The sequence below is a fragment of the Borostomias antarcticus genome (genome assembly GCF_949987555.1).
Source record: "Borostomias antarcticus genome assembly, chromosome: 17".
Classification (NCBI taxonomy): Eukaryota; Metazoa; Chordata; class Actinopteri; order Stomiiformes; family Stomiidae; genus Borostomias; species Borostomias antarcticus.
The window spans coordinates 22933150-22948149 of record NC_140250.1 but is presented as its reverse complement, the minus strand read 5'-3'; the positions used below and the strand labels follow the sequence as shown (position 1 = coordinate 22948149).

General features: G+C 43.9%; 2 protein-coding genes across 3 annotated transcripts in view; one reads left to right on the top strand and one right to left on the bottom strand.

Annotated features, from left to right (window-relative positions):
- The window catches only part of LOC311320085 (RCC1 and BTB domain-containing protein 1-like), an 8455-nt gene extending 6895 nt beyond the window's left edge, over positions 1 to 1560 (top strand). The window contains exon 12 of the mRNA XM_084451742.1: positions 1 to 1560. This exon is cut by the window's left edge and continues 4 nt beyond it. Coding sequence (XP_084307868.1) covers positions 1 to 137 — 137 coding nt within the window. The 3' untranslated portion in view covers positions 138 to 1560.
- A 35-nt stretch (positions 1561 to 1595) lies between these two features.
- On the bottom strand, positions 1596 to 13309 carry phf11 (PHD finger protein 11). Of its 2 annotated transcripts, XM_084451568.1 has the most exons (17): positions 13175 to 13309; positions 10776 to 10880; positions 8625 to 8758; positions 8488 to 8516; positions 8263 to 8360; positions 8100 to 8146; positions 7925 to 7995; positions 7709 to 7791; positions 7542 to 7564; positions 6189 to 6265; positions 3972 to 4045; positions 3822 to 3888; positions 3652 to 3707; positions 3473 to 3536; positions 3188 to 3328; positions 2896 to 2967; positions 1596 to 1777 (listed from the first exon to the last, which is right to left on the bottom strand). In XM_084451568.1, the coding sequence occupies exons 1-17, from the start codon at positions 13277 to 13279 to the stop codon at positions 1701 to 1703; spliced, it is 1323 nt and encodes a 440-aa protein (XP_084307694.1). In that variant the 5' UTR covers positions 13280 to 13309; the 3' UTR covers positions 1596 to 1700. The 2 variants fall into 2 exon arrangements, with proteins under 2 accessions (XP_084307694.1, XP_084307693.1); XM_084451567.1 differs by having other exon boundaries at positions 3188 to 3536.
- Between the last annotated feature and the right edge of the window lie 1691 nt (positions 13310 to 15000).

Sequence of the window (15000 nt, the reverse complement as noted above, 5' to 3'; positions counted from 1 at the left end):
TGGAGGAGTTCTGCTTCAAGTTCTGCGTGAACCACCTGACTGAGGTGACCCAGACCGCCGCCTTCTGGCAACTCGACGGGAACATGCTGAAGGAGTTCATCCGCCGAGCCAGCCGCTCCGGAGCCTTCAAGAACTGACCTCACGACCTCCCACACAGAAGAGGGACGGGTGACCAGAGGTGACCACAAGGAGACGGCAGAGAATCAGAATCACCGTTATTGGCCAGGAGCAGAGGATTGACTAGGAGGGTCCAGGCTGGAGCGGACCATGTGACTGTTCCATGACTCATAGTGCCATGACGTTCAGCGGTAGTTCATGGGATGTGTCCATGATGTGTCCCACGAACCTTAGAATGGCGCCACCTGTTGGCGGAAGACACCTTCCTAGATGTTGAAGGTGTTTTGCGTCGTTCGATTCATGACATCGCTGTCCAGTACTTTCTCATTCAAGGACAGAGTACAACTAGTGTACCGATCGCATAGCGACTAAACTCAGTTATATAGGGTTAACAGACCACAACCAGTGTGTCTAAGCTAAAGAGGCACTGCTGTCTCACAGCTACACCAGGGTGGGGTTAGCATTAGCATTAGCCCTTGTTTATTAGCTCCAGTGCCTTACTGCCTGTGCTTCTCTCTATCAATCATTCATATCATGATGAATTAACCTCTCTGAAAAAAGGTTTCACTGAGTCACACCTTTGCTCTCAGACCAAAAAAATATATCCGGGTTACATTATTGAGATTAAAAAATAATAATAAATGCCAGTATGTTGCTCCTCTTTTACCCGTCTGTTGCACAATAGATTTCTGTGGGGTGAGCTTCCTTTGTACTTTCTCATGTGACGATTAAGTTTGAATCTGTCAAATTTCTTGGAAATGTATAATCTCATTTCGGACTTTGAGATGCAGATTTGGACCAGTGAAAAATTAGGTCTCAGATTACAAGACTTCTTAATCTGTTACAGAGAAGGTTCACTTTACTTTCCTGGTATTGACCGCATATCTTTAGCAGGAAAGCAGTATAAATGTTAAATACCTGCATGTAGCAGAATTATTTACTAAATTAACTATTTTTTTGTAAATCTCATGGTGAGAAATCAGGTAAATCCAGGTGAGTGGGGTCAGTAGTGTAGTTTCACAGCAGTCCTGTGCGATAACGTGCCCTGCCTTGCCCTGCCTTGTTAGACATAACTACACATGGTGTGACCTTTAGACTTCTGATCACTACTGCAAATTAGAATGTTCTCATTCTGCCTTGTAAAATACAGGTTCCACAGACGGTTCCTGGAGAACAATGGTGGCTTCAGCCTTTCACCGTGGTTGCCAACTGTTATAGATGATTTCTGCATTCATCTTGACCTTTCAATGTTTGCACAGCAGACTCTTTAAGGGGTAGATTTTAAAAAAATATAAATATACATATATTTTGTTTGATTGCTCACTAGTATGTTTTGGAGAGCTTCTGGAAAAGCTGTTTGTTTTATACTCCATATCAATAAAGCTGGCTTATTCTGTCTGCCAGTACCAGTGGACTTTTCATGTATGACTGCTGCTTAACCAATAAAATGCACTGACCATTTCCTTGTCCTTTTTTACTGTATAAAACTGATAAAAAATCTACACTGTTGGGATTAAAACAGACTGTGAATGGGCTTGCATTAAAACAAAGTAAAAAAACAGTTGATGATGCATCTACACCATCTATCGCCTCAGGATGGACCAGGCCTTCTGTATGGCAGCCAGGGACTCATCCGCCTCCTTCAACTTCCTCTCCCGCTCTGAGGAAAAGAAAAATGAGATTTAGATTATACAACATTTTTGGATGGTCTTTCTGTAGTTCATGACTGTTGAGCGTGAGCAGAATCGAAGGGACTATTTCGTTCCCGGGTCGACGGAGATGAGTTAAGTAAGGGAGGAGCTGTGCATTATACGGTTTGGACGCACGACGCGGATGCGGATAACAACCCCACGCGAAGAGGAGGGTTGTTGTCTCCTCGAAGTGCATCCTAACTGTATAATTTACAGCTCTGAGTTGATTATCCCGCTTATACCATGGTCAAAAACAATATGTGCCATTTACTCACATTTTCTACATTAAAATATAGAGAAATATACAGTTTATGTTTTGATATAGTCCCTTCTGCAGTCAGCTCTTTGTGGCGTTTTGTTTTTCTGTCCTCTGCTGCATCCCATTCTTCAAATGTTTTGTATTTTCCGAAAATGTTAAAAGAAATCTTGAAGTCCCCCATGGTGTTGTTTATTTATCTCTTACTTGGGTAACGTTAGTCGGCAGTTGATAGCGTGTAACCAATCACCATAGAAACATCAAAGAGCTCAGCGATCAAAGCCATTTACTGTTGCTATAGATACAGCGGTGGATGAAACTAGTTGGGCTACTACATCTGAGACACTACGGGGAACCGACAAAGTTACGACATATTTTCAAACATGCTTTATTTTGATAAACAGACCACATAATCTACGTGTTTACTTTGGCCAGTGAAAAAAACCAACTAAGACTTGATAAACCGACTGACAGTCCGAAAATTGACATTAAAAGGCTGTTAGATTGGAATATTTAAACAGTGAAACAGCGAAACATGTTATGTAACATCCCATAGTTAACATGGGTTTAATGGCGCAATGATTTAGAACGGTGATTAAACGTCAGCCGAGATGTGCATTATTATAATGGGTGATTATAATTCTGATTGGCTGGCGGTTAAAACCGTATATTGCACACCTTATAATTTATAAGGTGTGCAATATACGGTTTTAACCACCACCCCCCCAGCCAATCAGAATCGAGTATTCACCCAGACCATGGTATAAGGCTGGTTGATCCAGTGCGTATATTCAGCCCTCTCCCCGGTGTGAAGCGTGTGGCGTCTCCTACCTTTCCCCTGCGTGGCCACGAGCTTGGTCAGCAGCCCAGACGCCTGCAGCACTTTCAGGGAGACATCATAATCTGGGGAGGGAGGACACACAACTCTCTAGAGGGCCAGACCGATGGAACAAGAACACAGCCTGAGGACTGCTGCCCTAACCCAACCTTCTACATGACACACACAACACAACACAACAACACCACACCACACCACACAGCACAGCACAACACAACACAGCACAGCACAGCACAGCACAGCACAGCACAGCACAACACAACACAACACAACACCACATCTCACCCTCCTGGCTGGCCTGGTCTGTCAGGATCCTATTGGAGAGGCTTGTCATCTCGGCGATGAAGCCGTCAAATATGGCTCCCGTGCAGCCTGCCTGGTTGCAGCTCCTCCAGAAGGGCGCAGAGTCCATGTCCGCTTCCCCGCCTGCCGGGAGGCTCCTGTTAGCGGAGGACGAGGCACCGGGGGAGGGGAGAGAGGCGGGGGCGCGGCAGCCCCCCGGGGGCGACGGGGGTACGGTACGGTGGGAGGCGGCGGCGGCGGTCGCGTCGAGGTGGCGAGGCAGCGTACCTGAGGAGTCGCTCACGGGGATGACCGTCACGGGCAACAGCAGGCTCTGGGACTCATCCGCATCCTGAAAAGGAGAAGGGATGAAGTCAGCAGAGGAAGCGTCCGTCTCGGTGTGTCAGCGCGCGAAGCCCGTTAGCGGAGCCGAGGCTGCTGTCTTGAGGTTTCGCGTGTGAACCCACCGAGTCAACGAGCACTTCTCCGTCGCCATCTTGGTTCTGAGGGGGTGAGTGACGTCCTGAGGAAAACAGTAGGTTAGTCTGCGAGTGAGCAAATAAGTGATTGTATTTGTGTTTTTGGGGAGTGTATGGGTATCCATATGGTGGGGGGGGGGAGCGTGTGGGTATTCTACCTGCGGTGGAAGCTACGTGGGTTTTAGTATTTTTACTGGGAGATGGTTGGTGTTGAGGTTCAGCCACCTGAGAGGGAGAGAGTGTTATAAAAGTTGTCTTTAGAAGGAACTCTTCCACGGTTCTCTTATGTTCTGTGAGTCCAGGCTCACCCTGTGAAGTGACTGTCCAGAGTCATCAATGTCAGTGTCCAGGGGGGCACACTCCATGTCAATCGGGTCTTCATCTGAAACAAGCAAACACCACACAGTACGTGTCAGCAGAAACACTGAAATGATGTCTTGTGAAACTAATGTGATGTTTACCATATGTGCCTATACCCCCTCCCGACCGCTACGCTCTGCTACCTCGGGGCGACGGGTTGCCCCGTCCCTCCGAGGCCCCTGCGGTCACGGCTCTTCTCTGTTCTGGCCCCGCAGTGGTGGAACGAACTGCCCACTGATGTCAGGACAGCAGAGTCGCTGCCCATCTTTCGTCGCAGGCTCAAAACTCATCTCTTCAAGAAGTACTACCACAATCCTCCCTCTAAAGCACAAAATTGTATTTTAGATTGCTATTCTTGCACTTTGCCTTCAGCACTAGATGCTCTAAGTCACTTGTTTTAGAAAGGAGATGCATTTGTAAGTTCTGGCAAGTAGTAGTACATTGGCTTTTCCTATGTTAAATGCAATTATTGTAAGTCGCTTTGGATAAAAGCGTCAGCTAAATGACTGTGATGTAATGAGCCCATATCCTGGGACTTCACAGCAGCCTGTAAGAGATGGCTCCCATCAGCACAGCTCTGGTGCTATACAATCTTACTGATGACCCAGGCTGTCTGGCCAATGCATCTTTGTATTAAATCTTTAAGTGACCATCTAGAGCAGCCATCACCAACAGGCGGACCGCGGTCCGGACCCAGAAGCCGTCCAATCCGGACCGCGTCTATAACCCGATAAATCAATGAGAATTTCTCCCTTTTGACGGAGCGTAGGCAACTAGTTTGAGTCTGCAACTAGTTTGAGCCTGCGCAGCCTTTGTAGTATTTTACGGCATTTGTTTACTATCTCACGCGCCGCTAGCCAATCGAATCTGCATGTTCATTGCTTGACGTCACCCAGTCTACATATGACAGCCTAGCTATCGTTAACGTTACTGTTATCAGAGGGATTCCTTGCTAACGTTAGTTGGAGTTGGACACTGCATGACCGCAGAAACGTAACGACAGACAAAGAGGGAAAGTGGGAGGGTGGGATGCCACAGGTAGACAGAAAAAAGGTGTTCAAGCAGTTCAATTCTTAAAATGTGTTGAGATTGTTAACACAAAAGGGAAACTCAAGCTAGATTTTTTGTTTAATTTTTCTAAATTTAAGCACTTTTAATTTCAGATGCACATTTTTCAAAAGCTACTTTGCTTTTAAATGTAGACCTCATTTTACTCAACTTTATAGTAGCCTACAGTACGTTTTATTTATAATCTCTCCTAAATGTGAAATCCCTCCTAAATGTGAACTGTCAATAAACAGGTTGAAATATTGTTGAAATGTAGCCTACTTGTTGGGGGTGTTATAGAATTTACATCCAAACACCTTAAACCTTTTGTTCTCTCTCTCCTTTTGTAATTCACCACCTCCCTCAACCGTTTCACATAGACGGTAGCCTCCAGGAGGTCCACACACCTTGAATCTGTCTACAACAGAATAACCATCATCCTTTGTCCCCAATTGCCGCCTTTTTCTCATGTCACATGTCTGTATTCTCGGCTACGCCTGCCATTTCATATGACGTACAATGGAGTAGCCAATCACATCCTGGAGGCACCGTACCTGTGTTTTGCTTGAATATAAGGCGCAGCAAAACCCAGGGCCGGCACTTCTCTGGATAAACCACTCTTGTTGCGTTGTCCAGAAAAGTCCTTGCGCTCGTATGTTTTCACAATAAACCAGACTTAACCTTTTGAGCGAATCTTGGTAAATCCTTTTTTGACTAGATCAGTTAAATTCCATTACAGGGGCCATACAACTGAAGTGAACAATATTTTAACTTCACATGCATATTGCACAGTAACATACAGCAAATACAATAATTTCATAGGAGTATGCAAGGAAACAAATGTGTTGAGGGCATAAAAAAACGTGTGCATCTCCACCGGACCCTGGCTTGAGGCAATTTTGTCAAACTGGACCTCTTAGAAGTTGACTTGATTACCCCTGATCTAGAGTCTTCCTCTCTCAGCTACATTTCTTCAATATAAAATTAATCTTATCAAACACCAAGGAGGTTCAGTATAAGGTGCCTCAAACATCACTTTCCTTTGCATTATTCAATTCAGTTTTATAGGGACGGTGCACATGGATGGGCATTACTGTCAATGTGCCAGATGAGTTCACCTGAATCTGAGCTTTCCAGGATCCTCCTCCTCTTCAAGCTGCCGGCTGATTGCGGGCATGACGGTGTCACTTCCTGTCTGTGACAGGAAAGAGATAGCAGGCTGTGTTGAGGACAGGCACATGCACATACTGACAAGAGCAGTAGCCCACAGACTAGGTTTCGTTACCACAAACGGTATGTGACATGAGTTTTCTGAGCATGCGGTCAGAGTAACACAGCGGAGGGAGAGATGGGAGGAGGAGGCTGTGCACGCCCACCACAGGCTCAGCTTCATTAAGCCACACCTCTGCCAAGCATGGTCATTGAATTTTTGTGCTCTTCAATTTGTTGTCAGTTGTTAATTTCAAACCACTATCTTTTCCAAAATGGTTTTACTAGTTGTAATGTGTTTAAGATTGCAATAACAGACTTCCCCCCCACATTTTGTCAAAACGAATTAAAACTACCCGATATCAGATTGTTTCATTAAGCCATAGCGTCCTAATAACGTCCAGCTTCAATGACTCACCCCTACCAGTCGCCACGTCTTGTTATTGCAGCATTTTTGCCTTAGTTAGTTTGCCTCAGCCTGTAACTTTGCTCTGCCCCAGTGCCTTAAAGGTACATATGTTTTAGGCCTTTCATTTGTAAACAAGTCTCTTACTGCCATCTAGCGGTAGGAAATCACTTATTGTTGCTTTAAATGTATTACATGGAAATTATTTTTTATATTCATTTCTGAAATGGAATGCAAATGCATTCACATCACATGTTTAGAGATTTGCCTTAGGAAGGTCACATCATGTTTCAATGCAGCCTGTAGGTTACGTAATTGAACATTTTCGAGGTGCATTCGATCTACCAAATAGCAAAAATTAAAGAAAACGATTTTAATTCATTATAGTTAAAAGTAGAGTAGGCGATTTTGGGGTGGGGGGGGGTGCACAAAAAACAGGAAGAGTAAGCTAGATTTTGAAAAACCAACCGACAAAATCCCTGCCCCTCCCTTCAGGCCTCCATCCAAAGCCACTCCTTCAGACTGGTGGAAAACAAATGGCAGTCGCTTGGCAGGTAGTAAGGCTGCAGGCAGCAGGCCATCCAATCATCAATCAGCAAGGTGGTAATTACAAATGATTGGACGGACTTATTACAGTACGGCGACTTCCACAGATTACATTGTTTTTGTTCTTCAGAGCATTTCATTATTGATTGCTGTCGTGATGTAAAGAGAGGTGCTTTTGAGCCAAAAGGTTAGTTTCTTATCTGAATTGAATTATTACCAATGTTTTTAATGCCTAGCGTTTCAGTTTCAGTTATGAAACACAAATGAAGCATGCAAGCACCCATACATTATACAAACACACAGCACTTACTCTCTGCAGGGGGTCACTGGTTTCTGTTTGGAAAGCAAAAAGAAGGAGATCTAAGAACATTTTGAAATATACATTTACAAACATAAAATGAAGTGATTTTCATTGGACAGTATAGATTATGGATTGACTTTCTGCGTGTACGTTTTTGCCAGCATCTTAATTCAAACCTTGATTGAGGTGTACTTGCTGTGTGTGTCTGAGTCACTGGCGTGAGACGAGGGTCCAGCCACCGCATCACCAGACACCACCCCTAGAAATGACATCAGACAAGATACAAAACACATTATCTACGTTAACACGTATGTCAAGATCATCAGTTAGGATCAATCAGTGATTTGAAGTTTGAGGGGAAGCCGGATTCCTATCACTTTCCAAACACTCACCATTCCGCTTTTTACACAGTGGCATTGGCTTTTTACACAGTGGCATTGGCTTACTCTTTTCAAAACGCAATCTGGGGGACAAAGACATACAGTAGTACCATGCTGTAAAAACATGACTGAATATGGACTACGATGGAAATGCTGAGATATGGACTTAACGAGGCCTCATACTCACGTGAGAATACTGTTCTCTACATTGTCCTCGCCGGAGCCCTTCTTTCTCTGACAACAAACCAGAAAGAGACAGTTGCAGATGTGGAAGAGCATGGTTAGAACCATAGAGATACGTAATTAAGAGTTAGAGTGATAGAGTAACTGGAGTAATTTAATTTAATTACATCTATTTTGTCCCCAGTGGATATTTCTCCTTTGAGGTTTTCAGGTTTATCAGGGTCTCCATTTAAGGATGAAGGTCTTCCATCTTTGCCACTGGATCCTATAAAACATTGAAATTATGTGTAACCTATAATTCAATGCTGAGAGTAACCCAAATGTGAAAGGCATATTTCAATGATAAGTATGTTGTTAGGATCGGGGTAGGGTATGGAAACACAGCCACTTACCCTCAGAACAATGCTTGGGACAGTACACCCTGAAACAGAGAGATAACAATGGAGCAAAGAGCATTAATCATATTATGTAAAAGATTGGTGATTAAAAGAGAATCAATTATCTAAATTAAGTTAGTTATTTCACTAACTTGTAAATCCCCTTGTCGAGGTCCTGCACTTTCTCAGCGTTGTGTTTCAGAGCGCAGGGGAAGTGGTAGGATCGTTTGCAGCGCTTCACCTCACATCCCACTGTGGCTCCTTTCTTCTTGCACAGATGGCACATCTGGAAATGGGAGACACAGTAGCATGACTAGAGAACAAATACACCCCCCCCCCATCTACACCCCCCCCATCCAAGTAGAGAGTCCTGTATTCTACACTACATCCACACACACAAACAGCCAATTTCTCAATAAGTAATCTCTGAAAAATATCTGTTCTGTAGTTTCGAAGAACGTGGCAATAGAGCATGGGGTACTACAGAACAACCTCAGAGAAATTGTCCTCAGGCCTGTCCATTATTTAGTTGAAACAGTGAATTAAGGTAGGGAGGCAGTTACTAAAAAGTTATTCTTCCAGTAGAAGAGCACATTTGTGAGCAAATGGGCCAAAACGTTATAACTGCGTTATCTAGGCTCGGTGCCCCTAGGATGGTTACAGGACTAACTAAATATCTACTGGGAGATGACAGCTCAATTTGCTTGGTTCACTCATCCCTGCACAACTATTGCCTCCAATTTCTACCTCTTCGTTTCATTGTAATCGCCGTTCTATGCGAGGTAACCTACCAGCATATATCTCCGGAAATGACTAGAGCCTTGTGAAAAACACAAAAAACTGTCCGTAAAATTCACCTGAAGGTCTGTGTACCGAAACATCGTCCCATTAAAGTATTTGTCTGCAAGTGAAGACAGTGACGGGGTGCAGGAGATTTTTGTTGTTACTGTTGGCCCTTGGCCTTCACCCAGAGCCTGTGGGTTTGTCAAAGCTCAATGTCTCCTTCTAGTGGCAGTGTGGCGCAAACAAATCCAGGAAACTGGTGGGACCTGGTACTACGGGGGTAACAACTTATAGTCCCCCCCTTCAACTGCCGGTGAAGAATATAGGTAAAAGTCTACAGAGTCTTAAAGTCAATGTAAAGCTGTTTGTGTGTTTCTGTTCTCATGTGGACGGTCTAAATGTGCAGTGGCAGGGATGAAAGGAGACAGTTGTGCTGTGCTGGGGCCGGGGGTCAGGAGGCCACGCTGGGACGTCACGGGGGGGGGGGGGCATCCTCCCCAGGGTGTCCAATGCTATTCATAGAATGTCATAAAAGTACCACTGGCCAAACAATCAGTGGGATTGAGACTTCAGATGGTGCCTGACAGGCTACGCATCTTGTGACAGTAGGGCCCCTCCGGGGAGCCAATCTGACTACACTAGACCTTAAGGGAGGTGTGGGGGTGGAGCAAGAGGATACTATTTAGTGTCTTGAGTTAACCTTGAGACCTTGATTTGGGATGCGGTACACTCTGTGTGCCTGCGGTTGCCCTGCCCCGATTAGATCAAGCGGGGGAGTACGGAAGAAGATTGAGGCCTCGTTTTCTGCCCACAGCTCCAGCCAGCCGAGAGACAGGGAGAGACAGGAACTGTAACGTGAGTTTAAGTCTGTCCAATAAATCATTGTTTGCTGCTTCCAATCCTGTGTTGGGTGATTTCATCAATGACTATCACATCAAGAAGGCTATTAATATCGTGGTCCATATTAGATATCAACTTTTATCAATTCCGTAGAATATTATCTCTCCTATGATGCTTTTAGCCTCTCTCACTCTGAAATGTAATTTAATGTAATTTATTGCTTTATAAATGTTCTTAGCCGGTAGACAAACATACTCCAGGAGCTCGATCGCCTTGTTGAGAGGGGTCAGGGAAGAATTTTTACAGCTCACTTATCTGGCCCCCGGGTGATTACTGTTTTTTTGCTTCCCTCTGGAATATGTAGAGAGTGGGTCGTATGCCCACCTCCCTTGTTCTCTGTAAAGCGCATTGTGTTGCCTCTGGGTAGGAAATGCGCTATACAAATAAAGCTTTGATTGATTGATTGATTTTATTAAGGCTTATACAAAAATTACACAACGCAGAGCAACAGAAGAAGAAGAACGCCAAAAGCCAACACCGGGGTGGGGGACAAAAATTATTATTCTACCACAAGTACTACTACTACTACTACAAATAGGGATATGCCATTGTGGAGGAGGGAGCGAGTATCTAGTGGCCCGATCAAGGTCACTACAATTCAAACAAGAAAACAACCTTACCAGCTTGCTTCCTCGTATAATCTCCTCTTTAACATCCTCCACAGAAAAACCAAACAGGTCGTCATCCACTGGTGAGTTCTGGCAGAAGAGGCCTGAGGAATATAACTGAAACCAGACAACAATACACATGCATTTAAATCAGGTTATGGCTGAAGAAAACATTGGTAGTATAACTTAATATAAATACAAAATACTTATCATATAACATTACAGTCTGGATGCTAAATTTAAGCTTTATATATGTGTAGGCTATATTTAGTTGTGTAAAAGCACGGCCTCAAATCATCAATGTGAGTTTTGTAAAGTGTCAAGCCTGAAATTCTTGCTTGGCGATGAGGATGCGATCACATCAGGAGGCTAACGTTAGTCAAGTTTGTGCAAGCATGGGAGTTTTGAGTAGGCTACGTTGTGGTAAAATATCAAAAAGAGAGTCAAATGTATTTAATCTCTTAAGCCAGTTGGAACCCTAAGCACAGGCCAAAGTCATTTCGGCAGACAGCACAGGTAGCAAAGGCATTGCCAGCATGGATGTATTATATATAAGCCATGTTATAAGGTTATTTACGATCATATACAACGGCCGATAACAAAGTTTTGGCAAATGGTGCACTCTCGAGATACAGCCGATCGCCGCCAACACACTCAATGGATCCATAGGTGCACTGTTCGTTTGCAGTCCTTTGTTTTTGTTTGTCTCCCTTTGTACCTGGGCTGCGCCCCGGGCTGATGTAACAGTTGGTTGGGGGGCGCATTATAAATAAAAATAACATAACAGAATCCTTCAAAAACACCATGAACTCTCATTTTCAAAGACAGGAAACCCACCAAGTGGTCACTGGTGTTCGTTGATGTTCTGACAAAAACATTGCCACAAAGTACGCTTCCAATGGGGTTTTATTTATCATTTAGTATAGAACTATTTTCACTCGCAGTACATAACGTGTGTAAACTTCCACTGGAACTTGGGAGGTCTTGACTGAGTTTGGAGGCTACCGTAGAAGAAGAGCTGCTTCCGTGTCACAGATCTACACAACAACAACAACAACAAGTAGAGAAGCCTAGGATTGCTTTGCAGCTGGTATTTTATTGATAGTGTTAGGTAGAAGTGTTTGTTGATCAAAACAAATATGGGACGCAGATTAATCTAAACATCTCTGTCAATACAAATCAATGGATATGATATGATCAATAAAACCCGATCGGAAGCATACTTTGTGTCAATTTTTTTGCCAGAACATCAACGGACACCAGTGTTATAGAATTTCCAGTACAATATTGGGCCAAGAAGCCAGAACAGTTCAACAGAGTTATGTGAATGTATTTCACCCAAGGCCGATGGTCTTTGGAACTTGGAATTTATCCAGACAGTGCTCAGCTCCCCCGCTCCTGTCCATAACTCAGGATGTAGATAAGACTCAAGATCTAGACAAAGTCCAGGTGCCTGTCCGAACACACACATTCCAAACTTCTTTGGAACCCCAACCCCTTGTCTTCTCACTGTGACATCTTAAAAATTAAACATTAAACACTGTCCTTGAGTTAAGGTACAGTGCAGAACAATTTTTTACCCTTCCACCAGTACATATTTTTTCTCATGGGACGGCTCTTCCTGCTTCCGCTTGTATTCTCAGCGTGACTGACAGATCAGAACGGTCTGTTGACCCGCGCTTGTTACATAACTGCTACAACATCCAGTGACAAAATATGTCATGGTACCTTGGTATGTCCACACCAAGGATTGAACTCACAACCTTCGCGGTGATAGACCTACTCGGCCACCGCTGACCTGGGAAATCAGTGCAGTCTTTTTGTTTTTATGTTCTGGGACCACTGCCTCTTGTGGTAGCAACCTAGAACTGCAGGTCAACAACGACAAGGAGGAAGGGAGCGACAAATAGGATCCCCTCTTCATGGTGCGTCGGCTTACAGCCAACACACAAAAATGCCAGAATATCCCTTTAAGTTTTCAACGGAGTGTAACGAGTTAACAATTCTGTTATCAGCCTATATGCGAAGTGGTTATGCGAAGGAAACCATCCGCCAGGTTACTGGTTTTGTGTCCCGTTTTCAAATGTATTTGGGCTTGTTTTGAAGCCCCTTTTCATAGCTGGCCACCGGATGCGATAACACGCCTAACGTTAGCAGGGATTGCAGGCGCTTTACAAAACGCACGGCTGATTTGAAGCTGTGTTCATAGTTACAACTAAATATACACATACTGTTATAAATAAACTCTAATCGCCGGAGTGTCATTTATATTTCTCGGCGGTTTAAATCCTCGCGGAGGGCAGAAGCGTCTTCCCGCGGGGGGGATGACCACTACCCTTGAGAAGAAGGTAATGGATCCCTTGACCACATCAGCCTCTCACCAGGCTCTCCTGGTTCAATAGTATTCTTACCAGGCAGTTCTCGTGTACAGTCACATTATCCCTCGTCGAGAGTGGTCCGGTTTTGCGAGATTTTCCAGATATTTGACAAAGTGCGCAGGTCAGTTCCCAGTCCATTGTGTAATAGAAAAGAGGGTGGGGTGATCTTCCCAGTCTGAGCGCGACTCGCTGTGTTTAACTTTCGTTTCACTTTTCAATACCTTTCTGGTGCAAAAGTGGCCAGTCGGGTTGCCAGGTTGCTTATCATCCCCCTATACCGACATGTAAAATCGTCCTCCCATGGCCACCACGAATAACTGATTAATTGACGTCTCGGTATAGCTTTTTCTTCTTCTTCTCAGAAATCAATTAATTTGAAGCTGCATTGATTTTACACGATGGGTTTCTTCATCAAAAAAAGTTCTAACTGATTCTGGCGACCAGTTGTAATCTGGTTTCTTCTGGGGGGGGAAACCTATGCAGTTCAAAACATGCCACTACCCAGTGCTGCTGTTGGCCAGCACAGCAGCGCCAAAGATAAATAGATTCGATTATATTACCTCCTTGGATTTGAGGACTTCAAAGTTCTTTGTTCAGTAGTTGAAGTCAAATCAATAAGGCACTGGTTACACTTGGATCCGATGCAACAGGCTGTATTGCATGTTCAGCAGTAACAGACAATAAGACCGGTGGGCTCTCGAGAGATGACACACAGACTGACTTGTGACAGCGTTTTATATACCTTCTCTGGGTTATCCCCGCCCTTCTAGCTTGACCACAACCCATTTTTTAAAACACAACCCTAATTTGGCACGATTATAATAGTGTATTAACATAATATGTATATTATACATTGCAAGTGCTTCCCCCTAGTGGTAAGAGTTCCCAGACAATACTTTAATGGTGTATTGAAACTGTATTGTAAGTGCTTCCCCCTGGTGGTGGGTGAGCTGATTCACAGTTTTAATTCACCATTAACTTCGTCTCTGACTCATGCCAATTTTTAAAAAACATTTATTTGTACATTCATTCTTGAATCAATGTTATCTGATGAACAGTCTCCCAATGTGAGAACACCTGCTTTCCCACGATATGTTGTTTTAATGTTTCTTGCCTGAATCAATGTTATCTGATTTCAATGTTTCAAATTCTCGTTTCCACGTTTCTTTTTGTGAGAACACCTGCTTTCCCACGATTCTCCTCGTGACTCCCCCTCCCTCATTAAAACTCTCCTGATACTATTCTGCTGCTCTGGCTTGAACTCTCTTATTCAATAGACATGTATAATATCATCTTGATTAGAACAAAGGGTTGGGTCTAATTAGGGCCTAATCAAATTAATACACGACACCTCCTCTCCACCACCGCCTCCAGGCTGCCCAATGACAGAGCTGGTCTTCCTCACCAGCTTGTTTGTCTCCCCAGACCTAGTGTTGCTGCCCCAGCCTGTAGAGAACAGTGTGCTGACTACCACAGACTGGTAAACATCCCCAGCAGCCAGCTACACACAACAAAGGACCTGAGCCTCCTAAGGAAGAATAAATAAACACCCCTCCTCTGTCTTCTCATTTGTATGATATGTATTGTTTACTGTATGTATGTTTTTACTAGGCTATTTAATATTTATTCAACTGTATTCTAAATATGTTTGAAGTCTACAATAATTAAATTTCTCGCTAACATCTGAACTTTTTAAGGTTTCTATTTCTTTCTTGCCTGATAAGCAGTGTAAGAGCACACCTAGGCTATTCCCAGGTTCTGAGTCAAAAGGTTACTGTAGCTTCCATGGTCACTGAATCATAGACAACATTAAATGTCCTGTTTGTGTTGAAGTCTGTCCTGCTTACTAGGGTTAGGTT